Source organism: Euwallacea similis, chromosome 2 (genome assembly GCF_039881205.1).
Source record: "Euwallacea similis isolate ESF13 chromosome 2, ESF131.1, whole genome shotgun sequence".
Lineage (NCBI taxonomy): Eukaryota > Metazoa > Arthropoda > Insecta > Coleoptera > Curculionidae > Euwallacea > Euwallacea similis.
In genome coordinates this window covers 1,418,941-1,438,580 of record NC_089610.1, presented here as the reverse complement: position 1 = coordinate 1,438,580, position 19,640 = coordinate 1,418,941, and the positions used below count along the sequence as shown (strand labels likewise).

The window sequence follows — 19,640 nt, the reverse complement described above, 5'->3', positions numbered from 1 at the left end:
AGACCGTAGTACAAGCAAGATATGACGAAAATTTTTCTACACAAAATCGCCCTGAATTGATTCAGGAGAACGTTTCATCGCCTGAGGGGTTGAATCCATTCTTACAAACTGCATCTACTAGTAAATAGGTGGTACGTTATACATAATCCATGTACTTAAAATCTTGCAAAAGATAGTATATATACTACAATCATTCGACCTTGGTCAAGGGACATTTTTTCGTCTCCCTTGCCCTCAAGGAGTGAGACGTAAATCTCCTGAAGGAATGATGATCAAAAAAATCAACGGTGAAGTTGTTTGCGCCTGTGCGATCAAACAAAATAGCTGTCAACGCCGACTGAGGTCGCAATGTAGTGCGTCCATTATAGCGCATGTGTAATTTAAATAAGCAGCGGGAATACAGACTTTATGTTCTGCAGTTATTAAGTCATAATAAGTTAAAAAAATATTTACCGTTGCAGTAATGATGCATGCATGAATAGTTCCATTATAATTCACAAGCACTATTTGATATGTAGAAAAAGATGCTGAGGACCCTATTGAATTTGACAATCTATATAATGGCCGATGATAGGCGATCTTAATTTCAAAATCTAATCTATCTAAAATCAATGAAATGTTGGCAATTCTAGAAAATGCATAGCAGTTCCAAGAAATGGCATCATCACACCATTAATTTGATTTCAAATAATCTTTTCGGCAAATGCGTTAATGTAAAAGTCAAAGAGCGAACTACGTTGCCAGATTTTGGAAATTATCTTTAAATTTGAGGAATAATTTAACTTTTAAAAACATTTCACTGTTAATAGCTGCTACCATAAACAGGGTTAAAAATTGCTTTTGTGACCCTTCAGGCGTGATGAAGCTTTTGATCTGAGTCGATATCGTCGTCATATCTTGTTTTAGCTTTGTCATTCACATAGAAAAACTCGAAATTAATTTATTGAAATTATCAAACCACTTCAAACATTCTGACCTTGAATTGACTAAATCTGTATGTACATACATCGAGTACCACCTTAAATTTTTTTATTACTCGTTTTATTCTATCGAGTCTTCTTGTTTCATAAATTTTACTAATAGCTATAAATATCTAATATATCTAATAAATCTGCCATGTTCGAAAATAAGGAAAAACTACAAGGTTAATAATGATATAAAAATTTAAATCAAATGTGTGTCCGCTTAATTTCAGTCTTAATAGACTATATTACTTTTTTATTCTAATTAATGGTAATGGTTATGTAACATTTGAAAGGACGATATTTTTCACTGCTGCCTTCTGTAATTTTCCTGAATATAAGACAATAATTTGCGCTTATCAAAGTAATTTTCTATTATTCCACTTCAATCCGAGTTATCAAAATTAATGTGTCCATTATCTTCCCATTATTAATGGCATCTCGATATTGTTGCTCAACTCGCATATTAATTTATCTTGAGAAAAATCTTCTAAAAACCCAGGTCTGACGTTCTGATGACTGGATAATGTGGGATTCCCTAGAGCGCCTACCGACTAAAAACTTCGAGTTTTCTTTTCTTGCAGCCTGCCACGACCCGGAACTGTCCCTAGGAGATAAAAATGTCATTGTCGAGAAGCTAAGAGATTCGGCTATCAATGACTTTTAGGTCCGGAATCATTGTCTCTTTTGAATGGCACATTTCATGTGCTCCTTTTCCTTAACCATCGCAGAAATGGCGTTGCTACAACGATTCTACTTTGTTTTATCTACCAACACCCCGTTGATGAGGGATGTTGGAGTTAGGTTGTCCATGCATTCTTTTAGCACATCTTGCTGCTCTTCGAATAATGAGCATTAGTAAATTCAGTGTTCTTCTCGCAACCAGACCTGTTTTCCCTACTTTGTGGATATAGTTCTTAAAAGTATCGTATCCGCAAAACGTCTGAGTTAGATAGTAGTTCAGCTGCCTACGTTTACACGACGTCCATGAGTCGGATCCAGGATCAGTCGCTTGATCCACTGGCCCTTGTCCACCAATCGAGTCCATCGTGTTTGCCACTTCAGGATGGTCGTTCTCCTGGCCTCTTGTCTACCTGCCTCCGGGACATGATGGAGAACAATTAGCTTAGTGCGCTCTTTCAGCAGAAGGTCGATCGAACAATGAAGTTCCTGCGAAAACTTGAGTTGCCTCTAGGGATATCATACGGTATGCACAGATGACCCGCATCAGGACTTTTATTTGGACGCTCGAAAGCATACATATGTATATACTTTTTAAATGTCATTATTCTTCCCCAGATGAGAGTGATATAGAGAATTGCTGATTAAATTACTCTGTAGAGCATCCGCCTCTTTAAGGAAGTGGACCTTCTATCATTGGCATTATCCTGAGTTGTTGGCCCAGCTTCTTTAAGTTACTTTCACTCATGAGCAAACGTATGTCTCGTTTTTTCGTAAAAGACGATGGCTTTTATCTTTTCCGATGCCAGCTTCAGCGAGTGATCCAATAGTCCTTCTTCGTATTTCTTAGTGGCAGAGCTTGCTTCTGTCGTTAATTCTTCACTATCCTCGCCACAGACGATCAGGGCTATGTCGTCGGCATACACGATAGTAACTTTTTGCGATCTTCAAGCTTCCAGAATCTAGTCGTTCAGGATGTTCCACAGGTGCCGGAACTGAATCCTGTGGAATTCCCATCGCCATACGAAACACTGATTCCTTATCGGATTTTACTATCCTGTTGTTGAAGTAATCGATTATCAAATTTCTTAGGTACTCAACTCACATTAAATTCTATTGAAGTGCACAAACAAGAAAATAAAACGAAGGATCCTAGCGGAAACTTCATCATTCCTCGTGCACTACTCAAACTTACATGTTATTCGTAATTTGTGAATTTTCGCTGACATCAAAGGACAAATATTTCTCAGACCCTGAAGCCTTGACGTCAAACGATGAAATACTCTATGCCTCACCGTCTGAGGAGTTCTTCTCGAATGAGGTAGTAACTCCTATATGCTATAACGTAGTCAGAGAGCCCAGATCTAAAACGGTAAAGTTGTGCGAAATTACGACAAGTTGGATTTTTAACACCTCTAACGATTAATTATTTTACGGGGCTGCGCAAGAAGATCAATTTGAGTTTGCTCCTAAACCAATTCAGAGTGATTTTATGCTAAAAATTCTTTACATCTTGCTTGTACTACGGCCTGGAAATGCAGGGCGACTTGTTATTTGGTAAGTTTAGGGCTAACTTCACAAAAACTGAAACAATACAGCTCCGACACCATATCATCAATTTATAGGAACATGAGACATTTTGTCAATACTTGTTCATTATAACCTCTTGATAATATTGCAAAATTTCCATGTACAGGATGGTCCTTGTACTATTATATCGATTCACGGACGCAGTAATAATGCCATTAATGTTACATCCTAGTAGTTTTGGCATCTCTTTTCATCGCCTGGCGCTTTTCTCTCAAAAATCTTTATCTCATAAATTCAAAAACGCTCAAACAATCGCACTTTTTTCCCTCTATATAAATGCGTTATCATCATGAAAATCAATTATTGCCATTATCCCATGCTGTTCAGTTGCGTGTCCAACTAACAAGTCCAGCCCCTCCGTATGCATTATTGAAAGTATCCTCGATCCGATAATTATAATTAGTGGTTTGTCATAATTACCTCTCGTACACACTCTACATATTCATTAGTAAAAAAATGTCTAATCGCGTTAGTCGGCTCTCCCCTTTCGTTTTCCCCGAAAACGCGAAACAGGACTCGAAAAGAATCGAGTGCGATAAGGAAGATCCTTTGGAATTGAAGTTGCTAGTCCTGAGCTTCAATCACAAAAACATTGCAAGATTTCTGCAGATGATCTTGGTGGCGTTGAACATCATCGCCTTCGTTTTCTGCACCATTGGAAAGTCAATTTTGTATAACGAATCCGATCACTTCAACAGCGAAGTGGTTTTATTCATCAATGGCCTCAGCGACTTTCTCTTGGTGGTTGTCAACATTATGGCAGTGGTTTTCTTCGCTGGAAGCCCGTTTTTGTTGGAAATATTCTCCTTCATTTCAAAGAGGAATTACAGCGTTAAAAAAGAGGGCAAAACCTTTACCAGGTTTATAAAAATATTGCGCGTGGCCCCCATCTTGCCCTTATGCATCCAACTATATTTTTTCGGGTTTGGCATTGGATGGACGGTTTATAAATACTTCTTGGCTAGAGATGTTTGGTACTACATCCTCAATTTAATGATCTGCAGCTTCTCGTGCATGATAAACAAACTTAATTATCATTATGTGGCTCTAAACGACTATCTTGAGGAACTAAGCATTTCGTGTCCCGTCGTACCAGATCAGAAGTTGTGTTATTTGCCAGGAGAAGTCGGTTATCCTAGACTCTACCAGAGTGCCAGAAACTTATTTGATATAGGAAAATTGAGCAAGGTAGTCAGCCATTATAATTATTTGTGTGATATGCTCGACAAATTTAACAATTACATTAAAACATATCTAGTATTAGTGCTGATGTGTCTGGTAACTAACATACTGTATAACTGCACGGTGTTGATCCAGTATGGTGCCAAACCGAGAGTGATCAATGGAATGCATACTCATGTGTACGTTTTTATTGTGGAGACTTTGATGGCCATTAATACTTTTGTATGTGTTAATTGTTGAAAGTGCATATAACTAGTATAGTACTTCTATCTATAGGGTCAAGCAGCTTTGGGCGCAATGATAGGAGAAAATATCCAGGAAGAGGGCGGGCGCACTACATCAATTTGCTTCACAATGTTGATGAAACTAAATCACAGGAATGTAAAAACTGAAGCTGAACAACGTATTGTGAATGAACTGAACTTCCTGTTGGATTTGAGCAAATCCAGAAAAATCGGAATACATGCTGGAGGGTTTTTTCAGCTCAATTGGGGTATTTTGGGGTCCATCACATCCACTGCAGCAACTTACTCTATAGTAATCATTCAATTTTTGCTTAAATAAGGCAGTTGATGGGTAGAATGGAACAATTTAAGGTGTGCTAAATGTGATTAGGTATCGAGTTAAATTCTAGGGCCTTGTAAAAAAATTAATTTTGTAGCACATTTTTTGCATATTTTCAGAATCACTCTGCATATAATAATAAGTTCAAGCATAACTAAAAAGATCAATTCTAAATCAAAATACTACTTCCAAAACTATATTAATAGTTATGATTAAGAAACAACAGTCTCAATTTTTACACCTAGATAGGAGCTAGAATTAGGACTTTTCTTGTTAAAACTGTGCTATGTTGCCCACCCTATATAATTGCATGTTCTCTGGAAGTGCTGAGGACAACAACCGAGATTTTATGATTTGAATGAAAGATAAATACATCAGTAAGTGAGAAATAGGCAGATAGGTAATACTGACCAGTATGATCTCTATCCCGTTATGGTAACCAGATGACAATTTGCAATGGGCAGTTTTTTTGAAAGTAATGATAAGTCAAAAATTGAATGCAATTTGCAGAAATAAATAAAAAAAACCCTATTATTTCCTTATCATTGTGAGTAGCTTTTATTGTCCTATAATATTCCCAGCTCTTACTCAGAAACTCTAGAGTTTAGATTAGAATATAGTAGTACATAATGTGGATAATAAAACTTCAGCAATTCTATATACATATGCATGTATATTTTTCAATTGCATTTGAAATGTTCTTTAGAAGGCTCCACAAAAACTAACCCCCTTAATTTAAACTACAAGTAAATTTTCAAAGAATTGATGGGCTTCAATTTTAGAGCGCTCTATTTCCTTAAATAATAAAAGTGAAATTTTAACATATCCGCTTTAGCATACTTACAAACGACTAAACTCCGCCAAAACTAATAAATTATCTTTAAATATAAACTTAAAGTATCTTAAATATAAAAAAATATATAAAAATATTTTTATATCTTTTTACACAAGAGACAGATAATTTAACTTTTACAATTAACGGGATTTTACATCGTATTTTAACACCTTGGGGATTAGTAAACCCATCTCATTTCAACCCATTGCTTTACAGCACAAAAAGAGTGGATAAAATACAGTCCACTGAACTCTAACTAACAACCGACAAAATGTCAAAAGTAACTTATCATTCTTAACCTCACTTACCTTCTTTTTTATAGACATTCAGCAGCAGCTCAACAGCGGCGAAAATGTCTACAAATTCATTGGATATTGAGGTATTTAAAAATACAATTTACCCTATTTCCGTCCCAGCTTTGTTTACCTCCATTCCGTAATGGTTATTTACCCTCAAATATCCCTCCAAGTGGCTGAAATTTTTATCTAAAATCTGTGACATATGCCAGCCATTTTGAATTCACAACCCCCACACTTCTTTTTCAATTTTTAGAATGAAAAAAGCGAATATAAAAATGAAGTTGAACTAATAGAAGCGCCGATTGATTATTCGGTGAAGCACCCTCTTCAGAATTGCTGGACTTTGTGGTATTTTGAGAATGACCGAACTCAATCCTGGGAGAAGAACCAAAGGGAGATTGCTTCTTTTCAAACCGTTGAAGATTTTTGGAGGTATATGCAAATTAAATAAAAACAGTTTTTAAAAGACGCAATTTTTAATCTCAGTTTATACAACCACATCAAGCTGGCCAGCGAACTGAAGCAAGGAACTGATTATTCCCTTTTCAAGAAGGGAATTATGCCTATGTGGGAAGATGCCGCTAATAAAAGAGGAGGACGATGGTTGATTAGCTTGGAGAAGAGACATAGGAATAAAGAGCTTGACATATATTGGCTGGATATTGTAAGTTTTTGTCAATGAATAATCTTTGAATTCATATAAGTTTATGATGAACTTTAAGATACTGTGTTTAATTGGAGAAGCTTTTGAACATTCAGATGAGGTATGCGGTGCTGTAGTCAATATAAGATATAAGGGTGACAAGATTGGTAAGCAATCACAGTTATTGTTGTACCTTTAAATTACTTGGTTTACATTTAAAGGTGTTTGGACTTCTGATGCAAATAATTCAGCCTCAGTATTGGAAATTGGCAAAAAACTTAAAGAAAGGTTGCGCATTCCTGCCTGCACCACCATTGGTTATGAGATCCATAAAGACACCATGGACAAGACTGGCTCCAGCTCCAAATACTCATACACCCTTTAAAGTTGATGCATCTCTTTGATTAATATTGTTGATTTAGTTAATATTTTTATAATTCCGCTTATAATAATTCTTAGGGTGGAACTTTGCTGAACATTGTTTCACTGCTATAATTTAATTGAATAATAGTATTTTATTATTTGAGAATTCTTTAAAATATCCCCTTATTTACTACAACCATTCAAAATGAAAGAATATCTACAAAAACCCAGTAATATGGATCATCCCTAGAAAGTTAAAAAAACAAAAAATAGTATTTCGATTACTGCTTAATTCTTCTTTCCAGTGAGGACTTTAAAGCCAATAAAGAGTACACTTTTTTATGTTCAGTTTCATACACTTTCTTCCACACATAAAGATGGTTTAGTCAGATCCTCATATAAATCTCTTAAGGTTCTCCCATAGTTCTCACGATCATATAACACTTCATGTAGAGCTTTTATATTTCTCAAATTCGATTTAAAAAAACAAGCAGAAAGAAGTCATAAATATTTTTAATTGTTTACTAACATAATAACAATAAACATTACTTTATACATCGGCACCATTATATCACAAAATGTACATTATTGCATAAGATTTTGATCATACGAAAGTACTGCCTGACGCGTATACCTACAATTAAATTTTCGGTATGAAAACTGGCAATAATAAGTAATATTCATTATTTATTTTTAATTGGAATATATACTTAAATTTTGCATAAAATATACGTTAATGAGAGCGTCCAATTATCAATATATATTTTTTTAATTTAACGAGATCTCATTTATGAGATCAAATTTGATATTGATTGGTTGCGTCTAGCATCCAAATTTGCAGTAATTGCCGTACGTTTCGAAATTAGGTTTCATAATTTTAACAGCAAAGTTATTACTATAAACGTGGGTTCGTAAATGCTTCGTTTATGAAATATATGTCAAATTTATCATTTAGACTTCCCAAAGTTTATGAGATTTCTTCCTACAGAGTATCTGTCACCACTTCGCCTTTATTTGCAAAAGGGTTACGGAAGCCACCCTACTTTTAACCGGAGGATATTCTGTTAAAACTATGCAACCTATTTTCCCGGATACACAGTATATTTAGGACATCATTAAATCTAAATCTGTCAATAAGTCACTCAAAAAAAAATTTCAGTCTTTAATACTGAAACTTACTGTTCCTACTTGTAATGAGCGCAATTAATCACTTAACAAAAAATACATAACATTATTTTTACTTGCATTTAGAATAATTGCAGCACTATACACAGAGTAAAGTTAAGAGATTCTTTTAAAGTATTATGTGATCCTCTGAAATAGCTTTAAAACTCTCTAATATTTTGGTATTGAAAGCTCTTGAAAAGTCTTCCTAAGCGTACATTTTCCGATAATATACAGGGTGTTTCCTAAACATACAGCCCAGATTTAAGGAGCCTTCTATAAAGAATGTGTATTTCAGAAATTAAGTGACTCCAAACATCGATTTATATAAATCTTTTTCAAGTAAACACCCTATATACTGTACAAACAGTTAAAAGAAAAATAATATAAAACCTAAATAACGGATAAAACACATCATGAATATATTGTTTATCAGCTTTAGGACGTTAGTTCGACTCTCCTATCTTTTCTTATTTTGTACTTATAATTCACAGAAATAGCCCCAATATTTACTCTACCTGCTCGGTAAAACTGCATAGCTATTAATCACTACCTGTTCTCAGTCAGTGAATTATAAGTTTTATAACTGATTTGTGTGTTTTAAAGGTAAATAAGGGAATAGTTAAAGGGTTTGGGGAAGTTAATTTTTAAATATAATCAAGTCGTGATGTTTACTTAAAATTAATGTAGATATAGGTAAAAGGAATTCTTCTCTAAAGACATATCATTACAGGTAAAGCATGAAAAACATCAATGACATAAGTCAGATAACAAGAATAAAAATCTCTGAAACAAAAATTAAAAAGGCAGTTCACCACTTAAGCATTAACTGTATGGAATTTAAGAATATCATCAATATTCTCACTCAAATCAGTACGGCGAGCTTTCCTCAACGCCTGTTGTAATCCAGCCCTCCAATACTCAAAATTGGAACCCGATCTTTCCAGATGGGATTGCAGGACTCTATGTATCATCATTTCCATGCCTTGAGCAGCAAATTTGTAACGACACTCAAGGTCATCAATAGTGCCCTCAGGAATGTTGAGGCCGCGTGCAAGTTCTTTCCATTTTGCACCTATATTGCGCTTTACTTCGTCATTAATGGATTCGACTAGAATGTCTGGAACAGAAGGTATTACTGAAAAAAAACTTAGATGGTTAGAAATAGATAGAGACCTACTTAACATGAAGTTTAACTATACAGAGTGTTCATTTGAAAACTTATCACTCCAAATTAGAACGAAAAAAACCAATTAAATGCGCTTTGGGGGATCTCAAAGGTTATAAAGGGGAACATTTTAGGCAGCATCAGTGTTAATATTGTGCCCACCTCTTCATCCCCAGTCACCCCAACTTCAAAATCTTAAATGGCATAATACCTCGATATGTACCTCATATTAAAGGGCATTTAAAACTTATTATTTTGATGTAAATATTTCTAATATTGATAAAGTTGTTTTCGAGTATTCAATATTACTGTTTATTGAGTAGTAATTTGCTAGGTACTATTGTAATAGTATAAGTTTATTAAAAATGGTGTATTCCACAGAAGAGAGAGTTGAGATTGTATTAATTGAATCCCCTAAACTTCCTTTTACATTTAGTACAGATCCAGTTCTTCTAAATTTTTCCAATAGTTGAATTACATAAACATTTGAAACATGTTTGTCAGGGTGCCTCTCATTGAATATCGACGCAGTTTATCTGGGGAATTCATTAGTCGTACCATAAATTAATACAATCTCCATTCTCTCTTCTGTCGAATACATAATTTTTAATAAACTGACACTTTTAAAATAGTAAAGTAGTAGTAATAGTAAATTACTACTGTATAAACAGTAATATTAAAATTCATGCAGGTTCTTCGAATTTCGTTTATTGTGTAAAAGAATTTGTTTTTTTCTAAACTTCTTGAAAACAACTTTATTAATATTAGAAATATTTGCATCAAAATAACGAATTTTAAATGCCCTTTAATATGAGGTACATATCGAGGTATTGTGCCATTTAAGATTCTGAAGTTGAAGTGATTGGGAGTAGAAGTGTGCATAATATTAGCACTGCTGCTGAAAAATTTTCTCTCTTAAAACCTTTGAGATCCCCTCAAAACGCATTTCAGTATCTTTTTTCATTTTGATGTTATTGTGGTTGTATATTTTCAAATGAGCACCCTGTCATAGGTCACTAGATTAATATACTGGCAACTATTAAAGATTACAAATATTCATGAAATTCATTAAACTGACAATGAATGATATGAACAGACTCTGTTGATATTTCAATGTGTTAATGAATATTATCCTCTTGGTTGAGACTTTGATTTATTAACCTTTAGTATGAATAAATTGAAAGCCTAGTAATTTTACATAAGAATATCTATGGAATCTTTGAAATAAAGGTAGAAGTCCTTTTGGAAAATGATGATCTGCATAGGATTGATCTCCATAAGCTGATTTTCAACTAATTAGATTTACTTGTACATTTGAATTTGGTTAACCAGTAGACAACCCTGTAGCCCAAATTCCTCAGTCTGAATTTAATGAAATTCCAAATAAACACAAATAATTTTGAATTTGCATTATATGCTTGCCATATTAATATTAAATGGGCTGTTAATCATTATCTTTCTCTATTACCTATTCATTTCTCTTACCTCTCGAATTGGTTGGAATATTACTACTGTGACCAAGTCCCTCCCATTCGGTGGTGTTGTTTAAAATTCTCATTATATTTTCTCTCTCATATTGTGAAGCAACTTTATCAATAATGATTTGTAGGGCTTGCTCTTGCCGAGAATTAAGAATATCTCTCTTTTCTAAAGTTTTCCATAAAATATGTAAAGAAATTATATACTCAAAGCTACGTTCTGAGTTTATCTCTTCTTTAAAATGGGCCTTCAAGGATTCCAGCCTTTCCCCTGAGCACTCAAGGTCCAGCAGGATGGACTTGATGCGAAGGTACTTATCGGAATCCAGTACCATTATGGGGTTTGTTTGGTGTGATTTGTGTTCTTGTCTCGAATTCCACTTTGTCAGTAAATTGTTAAATTGCCTTTATTGTGAATACAAATGCTACAAATAAAAGTAAATTTCCTGGATTTCTCTGTATCACATAATATTATGCTGATGAATTTGATATAAAAATTGCGTTTTTAGTTTTTATAAATAAATCAACACAAAGATAGGTTTATTGTCGCAGAACGGTAGCGACAAAGATAAACATATATATATATATATATCGACTTAACCGTGAGTTTCTCCCATTTTTTAATAATCGTTTTCGTTTGTATTGGAACCATGAGAGCAGAGAAAATTTGAGAACTGGGTGATAAAGGGTAAACATTAAAACAAAAATTTTAAATATCAATTCATCAGGTATCATCTGTTGTCTTAATAGTAAATAACAAATGGCTTAATCAACGCTCTACGTTGACCATTTAATGCGAGGGATTTTTAATTATCACCCGTTATATAGAAGTAGAAGCAGTCTTGTAAATCGCAAATGCGGCATTAATGAAATCATGGGACAAATGTTTTCTTTTGTGAAGATTTTACAATCCATACCACTTGGAGTATTGTCTAAATAATCTCCCGAAGGCGACCATTCTGGAACTGCACCAAGCTAAACGAGTCGTGCAATTGGAGTGATTAGTCAAAGGCCAGTTATATCCATTATTGAGTCAGTTTGACACTTACGAATTGTCAAAGATAAGGTAACGTTTATTTAGTAACCTCTTTTGAATCTTTCCTTTTTTATGTTTAATTTAATTCGCTAATAACATGATTTAAATTAATAAAAGACAGAAAATTGTATAATTTAAATATATGCTTGTTATTAGAATAATTAACACCAGTGAAAATTCCCTGATTGTTAAATTTACACACAACACAAAACTACATAAGATCCACTATTCTATGGATGATGACAATAAACTATTAATTTCAAATTAGCATTAATCTATGATTATGGAGCTCCCACATGGGTATGAATCTTGGAAGCAGCTATTTGATAATAACCTTTCTGAGGCATGGAATAATGAACCACTCCACATTCTTAAGAACTTCTCAATGCTTCTATGTTGCATCAACCGAGAATACAGGAGACTTCAGAAATCTCTTCAAGAAAATGAAGGAAATCAGTTTGTAGACAATTATTTCAACTGCAAAACTCTAACATTAAATGGGGAATCTAAAAAACTAATAAACAGCTATAGCAAACGTTCCAAAAGCAGTAGTGCAGACAAATGTGGATCAGCCAATGATAGTGGTTCAATAGTAATTTCAGATAATGAGTTTTGTAGTGTTCAGAATATGAGCACTAGTCCTGAGATTAAAAAATCCTCTAAACAAAGTCATTTCAAGTGGAGAAAGAGGCTGAAGAGAAAACTAAACGAGGAAATTGTAGAGATGATTAATAAAAAAAATCCTAGGGCTAAAAAGACGCCAGACAAAGATGTATTTGAGGATGTGGAATTCATTAAAAACTTGGTTTGTTCCTCAAAAAAAGTGCAATTGAAAAATGAAACTGAAAAACAATTAAATTTATATGAGCAAAAATCAGAAGATGATGATTTAGATATCATTGAAAGTACTCCGGTGTTAAAGACTGTGAGGCAGCAGTTAAAAATTCCAAAGCAAAGGTTTGGCTTAAGAAGTCAAAATAATAACAACACTCCCACATCAACAACCATTACCTCTAATCAATCTGAATCTGATTCTCTAATGGGCATTACGAGCATGGTTTGTTATATCAACCAAGAAACTATGAGACACTCGAGAACTGAAGAAAATATAGATCCATGTTTGGGTGTTTCCCTTAACAGTGGAATGTTAGAAGAAGAAAGTCTTTGTTCATTTCAGGAAGGTTATTCTTCAGAGCCTAAAAAAGATGCGGCAAAGCAACTGAGAGATTTGAATAATTTCCTTGCCGAAGCTCAAAATGTTTCACAAGAATATGAGGCTGCACCAGTGGTGAGGGGGAAAAACAGGCAGAAACTTCCTGCTTGGGGTTGTCTGAATTGTGCACAATACTATATGGATCAGGGCGTCAAACCTGATGAGCTTTTGGCATTGAAAAAATGTATGAAACATCGAGGGAAATATAGGCCTAGAGAAGATACATTACCAGGTTATTGGGACTTGACTTTACATGCAACTCCAGATAAGGGTTGAATTTGAGTGAGTACTGTGTAATAAAAAGTTAAAAATAAATTTTATTGATGTTTAGCTTTATTTTTGTTATAAGAATTACATATTGAGTTGTTAAGGTTACATGTGGTAACTTACTTGTACTGTAGTAGGTTAATTTAAAATATGTAGATGAGACTGGGTTCATTTGTTACAAATTATCAATTTCTATGGAAACAGCCAATTTTCGACTGTTCCTACTATTCTTTAAACTTTAGATATTAATTTTTAAATGCAGCACAAAGGAAGAAATTAAAACATTTGTATGCCTAATTTTGTATTATTAATGTACCAATCTAATAAACGTGATTGAAGCTACGAGTCCTTACAACTAATTATTTGGACATTTATTTTCATCTCAGAAATGTGTTCTAAATGTATGACATTTTAATAATTAATTTTATCATTTTAGTAATTAAACTAAAGTCTCAGTCTATTATTTTAAACATTAAAATAGCACGGATATAAAATTTTTAACCCAAACAATTATTCTAGTTTCATAATTTGGGCTATACAGTTCAGTACAAATTATGAAGACAAAAATTTATAAACGGTCATTAGCAGTATGCTATGAAAACTATTAAAGGCCATTATTGACAAGCTGTCGGGTACACTATCAAAATACTAAAACTTCTCAAAAACAGTGGTTTCATTAATTTTTTGTATCAAAATATATGTGAAGTCATAAATGAAATTACAAAGAAAAAATAGAAACCTATTTGTTAACAAATCTGCAACTATTCAACACAGATGGAAGTGACTTATTTTCGGCGAAAAGCGTTAAACGTAGATTGCTGAGTAGAATTTACGTATTCTGTTATAGCTCTCCAGCAGTGCAGATTTAAATTTCATTAAAAATATATGGCATTACATAAAAAGGTTTTTACATTACACAAACAACTATGCCAGAATTTTTGCCCGAACGTTTCCGTAATCTTATTGAGTCAATGCCAGATAGAGATTTAAAACCATAATTAAAGCTATAGGGCGATGCTACACCTTATTACTGGAAGGTATCCAAATCATTAGTTGTTCGAATTTGTTGGCATAAAGTCTGTTTAAAATTAATTTCTAATCATAAAATATTAGTTTCAAGTTGTAATTACTGTAATTAGTTCAATTTTTAGTGCTTCTTGTTTATAAATATGCAGTCCGTCCCACATTAGGAAGAACAGCATGAGGATCTCGGAAACGGTAGTAGACACAAAATTTCTTAAATTAGGAAAAACTTAAGAAATTTACAGCAAATTAACAAATTGTTTTTATACCGGCTAAATTTCGAATAGTTACAGAAATATCAGAAAAAAAACGAATTTAGTGGTCTTCGTTTTTTTGCAAATAACTCATACGGTTACAGTTAGAGGAATGAAAGTTTTGTATTGTTAAGTCCTTACTTTAAGATATAAATTGTTAAACTTTTGATTTTCACATAGGCGCAAAATCGAGTATTCACATTTTTAAATATTTAATAAAATTCTCTTTTCAGCCATGTATTGTATTTGGTATTTCTCTCAAAAAGTTTATGAGTTACAGTCATTAAAACATTTTTTGACAAGTCTGTTATCATTTTAAATTATAACAATGGTACATAATAAATAAATGCTTAAATCATCCATATTCCTTAAAATTAGACACTAGTCTTCTAAAAATGGATTTTCCTGGTTGCTTTTCTTTTGGGATATGATTTAAATACATGCATATGTTCAGCGTCTACACAATTTCTATGACGTAATATGCAGCATGACAACATATCAAATTTCTCTTCATTGGAGAAGAAATTTTGAGCCGTAATTATAGGTAGGTAATAAAGGTTTTATATCTTTAAAATATTTTTGTCGTTACCATAGCATTTATTTATTTTATGTGCACCATCGCTATAAGACAAAAACATACCCGACTTATCAATAAATGTTTTTATGGCTATAACTTATAGAGTTTCTGAGAGAAATACCAAACGTAATACATGGTTGAAAAGGGACATTTTATGACGATTTTAAAAATGTAAATATTTGATATTGTGCTTATATGAAAATCAAAATTTTAACAATTTATCTCTAAAAGTAAAGTCTTTACAAGAAAACTGGCAACATTGCTAAGAAGTTCTCAAAAAAGTATTTTAACAATGTAAAACTCTCACTTCTCTAACTGTAACCTTATAAGAGTTATTTGCAAAAAACCAAAACCGCCAAATTCGTTTTTTCCGGATATCTTCGTAACCATTCGAAATTTAGCCGGTATAAAAACAAATTATAAATTTGCTTTAAGTTGCGCAACTTTTTCCTAATTTAAAGGATTTTGTATCTATTACTGTTTCCGAGATTCCCATGCTATTTATCCTTATCTGAGACGAACTATATGTATACTGTTGAGTGAAATAAATGACCAAAAAGCTATTATCAAATTAAACTATTATATATTAAAATTATTTAGAAAAAAAGAGAAAAACGTGTTCAAATAATGAGTCGTTAAGATTTTATGTAAAATATACGTACTTTATTGCAACATGCTACTTTCATACCAATAAATAAGGCAACATTCATTTGTGTATTATAAGACCAATTTATGAGAATGTTATAATTAAAACTGACATGTGCAAGTATGTAATAACTGCGGATATTTTTATATTCCTTATTCTTTATTGCTACTAATTACTGTGCTTAACACAATTGTACCGAATTTGGCAAAGGTCCCTCGTATCTCTATTGGTGTACTGTTGGTGCTGGTTATAGGGGAATGTCGTAGTGAGGTACGGTGCAATAAAGATAGCATTACAGAATATTATATGCGTTGAAGAGAAATCGACACTGAGGCTCAAGAGGTGCGTAGAAAGTTACCGGGACCTTTTCATAAGTTTACACTTTGGTTTTGCTAAATTTGAAAGGTATTAGAGTAGCATTTTCAGATGTTTCAAAAACTGATTTCTTTTTGAATTTTATAGCAGAGCCAAATATTAAAACAAAAATGCAACTAAAACTATTTTAAATTTTGAATTGTTCTTATTGAAAATATTTATAGTATGTATACATATGTTTCCCAAAAAAAAATTTCTTAAAAATTCAAAAAAGAGGAGTGGAGTACCTAGTTTTAGGAAGTTTTTAAGCTTTGAGTGTCCATATTTCGGGAACCCATGAAGTAATTTCCTTAAAAAAATTCATGTGAAATTCTGAAATTAATAAACACAAATTTGGTAGAATGCAGGGATGTATTAAATAGGATTGGAAAATGGACACAAATTATGGAACATGAAGCAAATGATTCATTTTGCTCTAGAATTAAGTCACTGATCCTTGCTATATCGAGTCGTTAACTTTTGCAATTGCTCGGGATTGCAAAAATTAAATGATGAAAAGTTACCTCATTTGAAAGCTTGGTAGCGTATAAGGCATTCTTTTATAACTACAAGATTTTTAAGTCTTAGTTAATTCTTTTTGCAATGATACATAATCTTGTAATTTTTGAGTTGTTTGTACTTGAGCATTATCACTTATTGGAAATGTAATCTGAAGAGTTGATTCATTGATGACCCAATATCTTCCCTTGCTTACTCGGATCATGCTCAATAAAAGATTTATTAAATTTAAGTTGATTTTTTTAGCGTTTATGAAAAGTGGATATAAAAATATGAAGTAAGTAATACAACTGCAAAACAGTTTGCAAGCAAATATGCATGCTTTGAGGACATCACAATGATGGCAACCGATTAGCAATTGTATTTGATAACAGTTTCAACTCTACTAATTAATTCGAATAATGAGAAGGAATAGCGGAAGTCTAACTTATAGGTGTTGAGCAATTCTACTGCTTAGAGTACATGATAGTTTCTGTCGAAATCAATTAGGAAATAATGGTTGGTAATGGCTTTGACGTCAGCAGTATACAAGATGTGTATTTAGGTAATTAAAGAAAATGGACGAAACCATGTCATCACAAAAGTGTAACAAATTTACATACATATTTCTGGTTTCATTAAAATAGTGTCCGAAAACCCTTTATCTTGTTATAAAATGTCCATTTCTCACGTATTTAATGTATTTTGGTTAATTACAGAAATGTTTTAATATTCTTTAAAAAATCATTCATTTCAATTTCAAATCTTCGAGTAATAGTTTTTTTATGGAAATATTATTTTTATATAAATCTACTTAAAAAAGCAATTTGTAACGTAAATCAAATACCTGCATTTTAATATAATATAAACATGTCACTGAAGGCAGTGAGGAATTCTCGCAGAAGACTTGGGAACCTCAATCTTTCGGGGGGTAACTTTCTTCTAGGATACAGGGTTAAAAGTCACATCATGGCTTACAGAAGGACAGATACAAAATGCCCTTATATGCCCCTGACTAAAGGCACAATAATATTTTATGGATGGGTTGTAAATATCAAATAAAACGATGCAATTTGAATATGCAAAAGAAACTTTATAAAGTTCCCATAGAGTGTGTTGTTTATTCAAGAACGACAATTTAGACGAGATTTTTATGCAAAATTCTGGATTATGTAATTTCCGCCTTAAGTCGATCTATGTAGATTTTCATGATGACAATCATAAAAAATGAGCCTTAAAAAAATGTACGCAATATACGCACGCATTATTTATTAAGTTTTATCAGGCCGTTTCATTCAAATAATCTATAATTTTCTAATAGTTTTTAACAAATTCCCTTCATAAAATTGAGTATCTACCTATATAATACCTATAAAGGTTCCTTAAAAGCTCCTCAATTAATGTGCATTAATTTTTTTGATCAGTTAATAAAGTTTTCTATTAATTTTTTTCGCAATAAACGCACTAACAGTAATAAACCTTTTAATATACGCTGATATTAATTACTGTAGCTAAAAAACAATTAGATATTGGTGTAAACAGTAGCTCACTAATTATGTTTTTACAACCATACGAAAATTAACGTGTCCAAATTTAGGATATCTACTCCCTATTACGTCCCAAGTCTACATCCATTACAATATATGTGGAATATTTTGAGCAGTAATAATTTTATGTTCGTGAGCTTAATCTGTTTTCTTATATGAAAAAAAATGGGGACACACGACAACGTTCTTTGAGGGTATTTACATAATCTGCTATATAAATCAAAAAAACGTTTAATTATTTTTAGTCTCCCCACTCTACAACATAAGCTTATTTTTATTGCATCATGAGATTGGCATTTAGGAAATTTGCAACAAATCAGTTTTTTTTTTAATAGCAGACTTAGCGTTTTTATCGTATATTTTGAAAGCGCTTTTCAGCCTTGAGAGATCAATATATCACTTGGGCATTTTTTTTAGTTAACCACCTAATTTTGCTGATAGGATTCCAATTGATTTTTTTTTGAGGAACTATCAATGACCGAATTTACAAAACACAACCAAAAAATATTGAACACGAAAATTTGATATGTTGAATTTTTTTTCTGATTAAATTAGTAACTTTTTAAATATTTTCGATTAAAAGTTTTAAATGTTTTTCGTAAAATCTCGGAAATCAAAAATAATTTGACAACGTGAATACGTTATATTAAAAATCTCTAAAAATCGCAATTTTTTTCATATTTAACAAATTTTGTAATTCTCACCATTTTGGAAATGGAGCAATGGTGGTCCAACCTAATTAAGAAACTTTTACATATTTTTCTATATTATGAGAGTGTACAGATGCATATACCTCAAAAATCTGCAACTTCCAATGATAAATGCAAACATTTCAACTATGTATGTACACATATTTTAGTCTATCTCAAACAGAGAAATGTAAAATTTCTGAACTTTAAAAAATGTGGCCCAAACTTTTGCGAAGTAAAAAACTGTTTCAAAGCTATACTCTGTTTTTATTTATTACACAATTTGCATTAATGTAATTTGAGATTAAAAAGGACGAAGGCACGTACCACACAAGTACTTTATGTGCGCTACGCGTACTCGTGTTTTTCCTGATTTACATTGCATAAACATCTATTGATCTAAAATAATTTATGATTTTCTATGCACGAGTTACATTCCAAGGAGAATTTCATGAGCTAAATATTATGAATTTATAACTCTATTGTAGAAGTTTTGACTAGCCGATATTGACAGAGGTTTAATAAATATACATATAAATATGATACAAGCTACTGTTAAATCAATTCAAAGAAACTGGAAGTGTGGATTACAAAAAATCCGTTAGAA

The 19,640-nt window shown here is 32.5% G+C and overlaps 4 protein-coding genes across 4 annotated transcripts in view; 3 read left to right on the top strand and 1 right to left on the bottom strand.

The window, feature by feature from the left end:
- Positions 1–3,689: 3,689 nt before the first annotated feature.
- On the top strand, positions 3,690–5,008 carry LOC136417584 (uncharacterized). The gene is made up of 3 exons (XM_066403347.1): positions 3,690–4,312; positions 4,418–4,637; positions 4,692–5,008. The coding sequence occupies exons 1-3, from the start codon at positions 3,690–3,692 to the stop codon at positions 4,977–4,979; spliced, it is 1,131 nt and encodes a 376-aa protein (XP_066259444.1). The 3' UTR covers positions 4,980–5,008.
- Positions 5,009–6,071: 1,063 nt separating this feature from the next.
- LOC136419320 (eukaryotic translation initiation factor 4E1-like) lies at positions 6,072–7,279 on the top strand. Its single transcript, XM_066405557.1, has 5 exons — positions 6,072–6,193; positions 6,367–6,545; positions 6,600–6,777; positions 6,836–6,923; positions 6,978–7,279. The coding sequence occupies exons 1-5, from the start codon at positions 6,167–6,169 to the stop codon at positions 7,139–7,141; spliced, it is 636 nt and encodes a 211-aa protein (XP_066261654.1). The 5' UTR covers positions 6,072–6,166; the 3' UTR covers positions 7,142–7,279.
- A 352-nt stretch (positions 7,280–7,631) lies between these two features.
- The window catches only part of LOC136419317 (uncharacterized), a 209,836-nt gene continuing 197,827 nt past the window's right edge, over positions 7,632–19,640 (bottom strand). Inside the window, exons 3-4 of the mRNA XM_066405553.1 lie at positions 10,937–11,243; positions 7,632–9,421 (exon numbers count right to left, since the gene is read on the bottom strand). Coding sequence (XP_066261650.1) covers positions 9,102–9,421; positions 10,937–11,243 — 627 coding nt within the window. The 3' untranslated portion in view covers positions 7,632–9,101. The remainder of the gene's footprint in view (positions 9,422–10,936; positions 11,244–19,640) is intronic.
- LOC136419265 (uncharacterized) lies at positions 12,050–13,732 on the top strand. The gene has a single exon (XM_066405478.1). It carries the CDS (start codon positions 12,243–12,245, stop codon positions 13,452–13,454), a length of 1,212 nt encoding a protein of 403 aa, XP_066261575.1. The 5' UTR covers positions 12,050–12,242; the 3' UTR covers positions 13,455–13,732.

Excerpts from the sequence above, each read along its gene's own strand:
- LOC136417584 (XM_066403347.1), top strand. The coding sequence starts at position 3,690 with ATGTCTAATCGCGTTAGTCGGCTCTCCCCTTTCGTTTTCCCCGAAAAC. Across the intron at positions 4,313-4,417 it reads CTTGAGGAACTAAGCATTTC|CAAGGTAGTCAGCCATTATA; the intron begins GTGTCCCGTCGT and ends AGGAAAATTGAG. Across the intron at positions 4,638-4,691 it reads TGATGGCCATTAATACTTTT|GGTCAAGCAGCTTTGGGCGC; the intron begins GTATGTGTTAAT and ends TTCTATCTATAG.
- LOC136419320 (XM_066405557.1), top strand. The coding sequence starts at position 6,167 with ATGTCTACAAATTCATTGGATATTGAG. Across the intron at positions 6,194-6,366 it reads CAAATTCATTGGATATTGAG|AATGAAAAAAGCGAATATAA; the intron begins GTATTTAAAAAT and ends TTCAATTTTTAG. Across the intron at positions 6,546-6,599 it reads ACCGTTGAAGATTTTTGGAG|TTTATACAACCACATCAAGC; the intron begins GTATATGCAAAT and ends TTTTAATCTCAG.
- LOC136419265 (XM_066405478.1), top strand. The coding sequence starts at position 12,243 with ATGATTATGGAGCTCCCACATGGGTATGAATCTTGGAAGCAGCTATTT.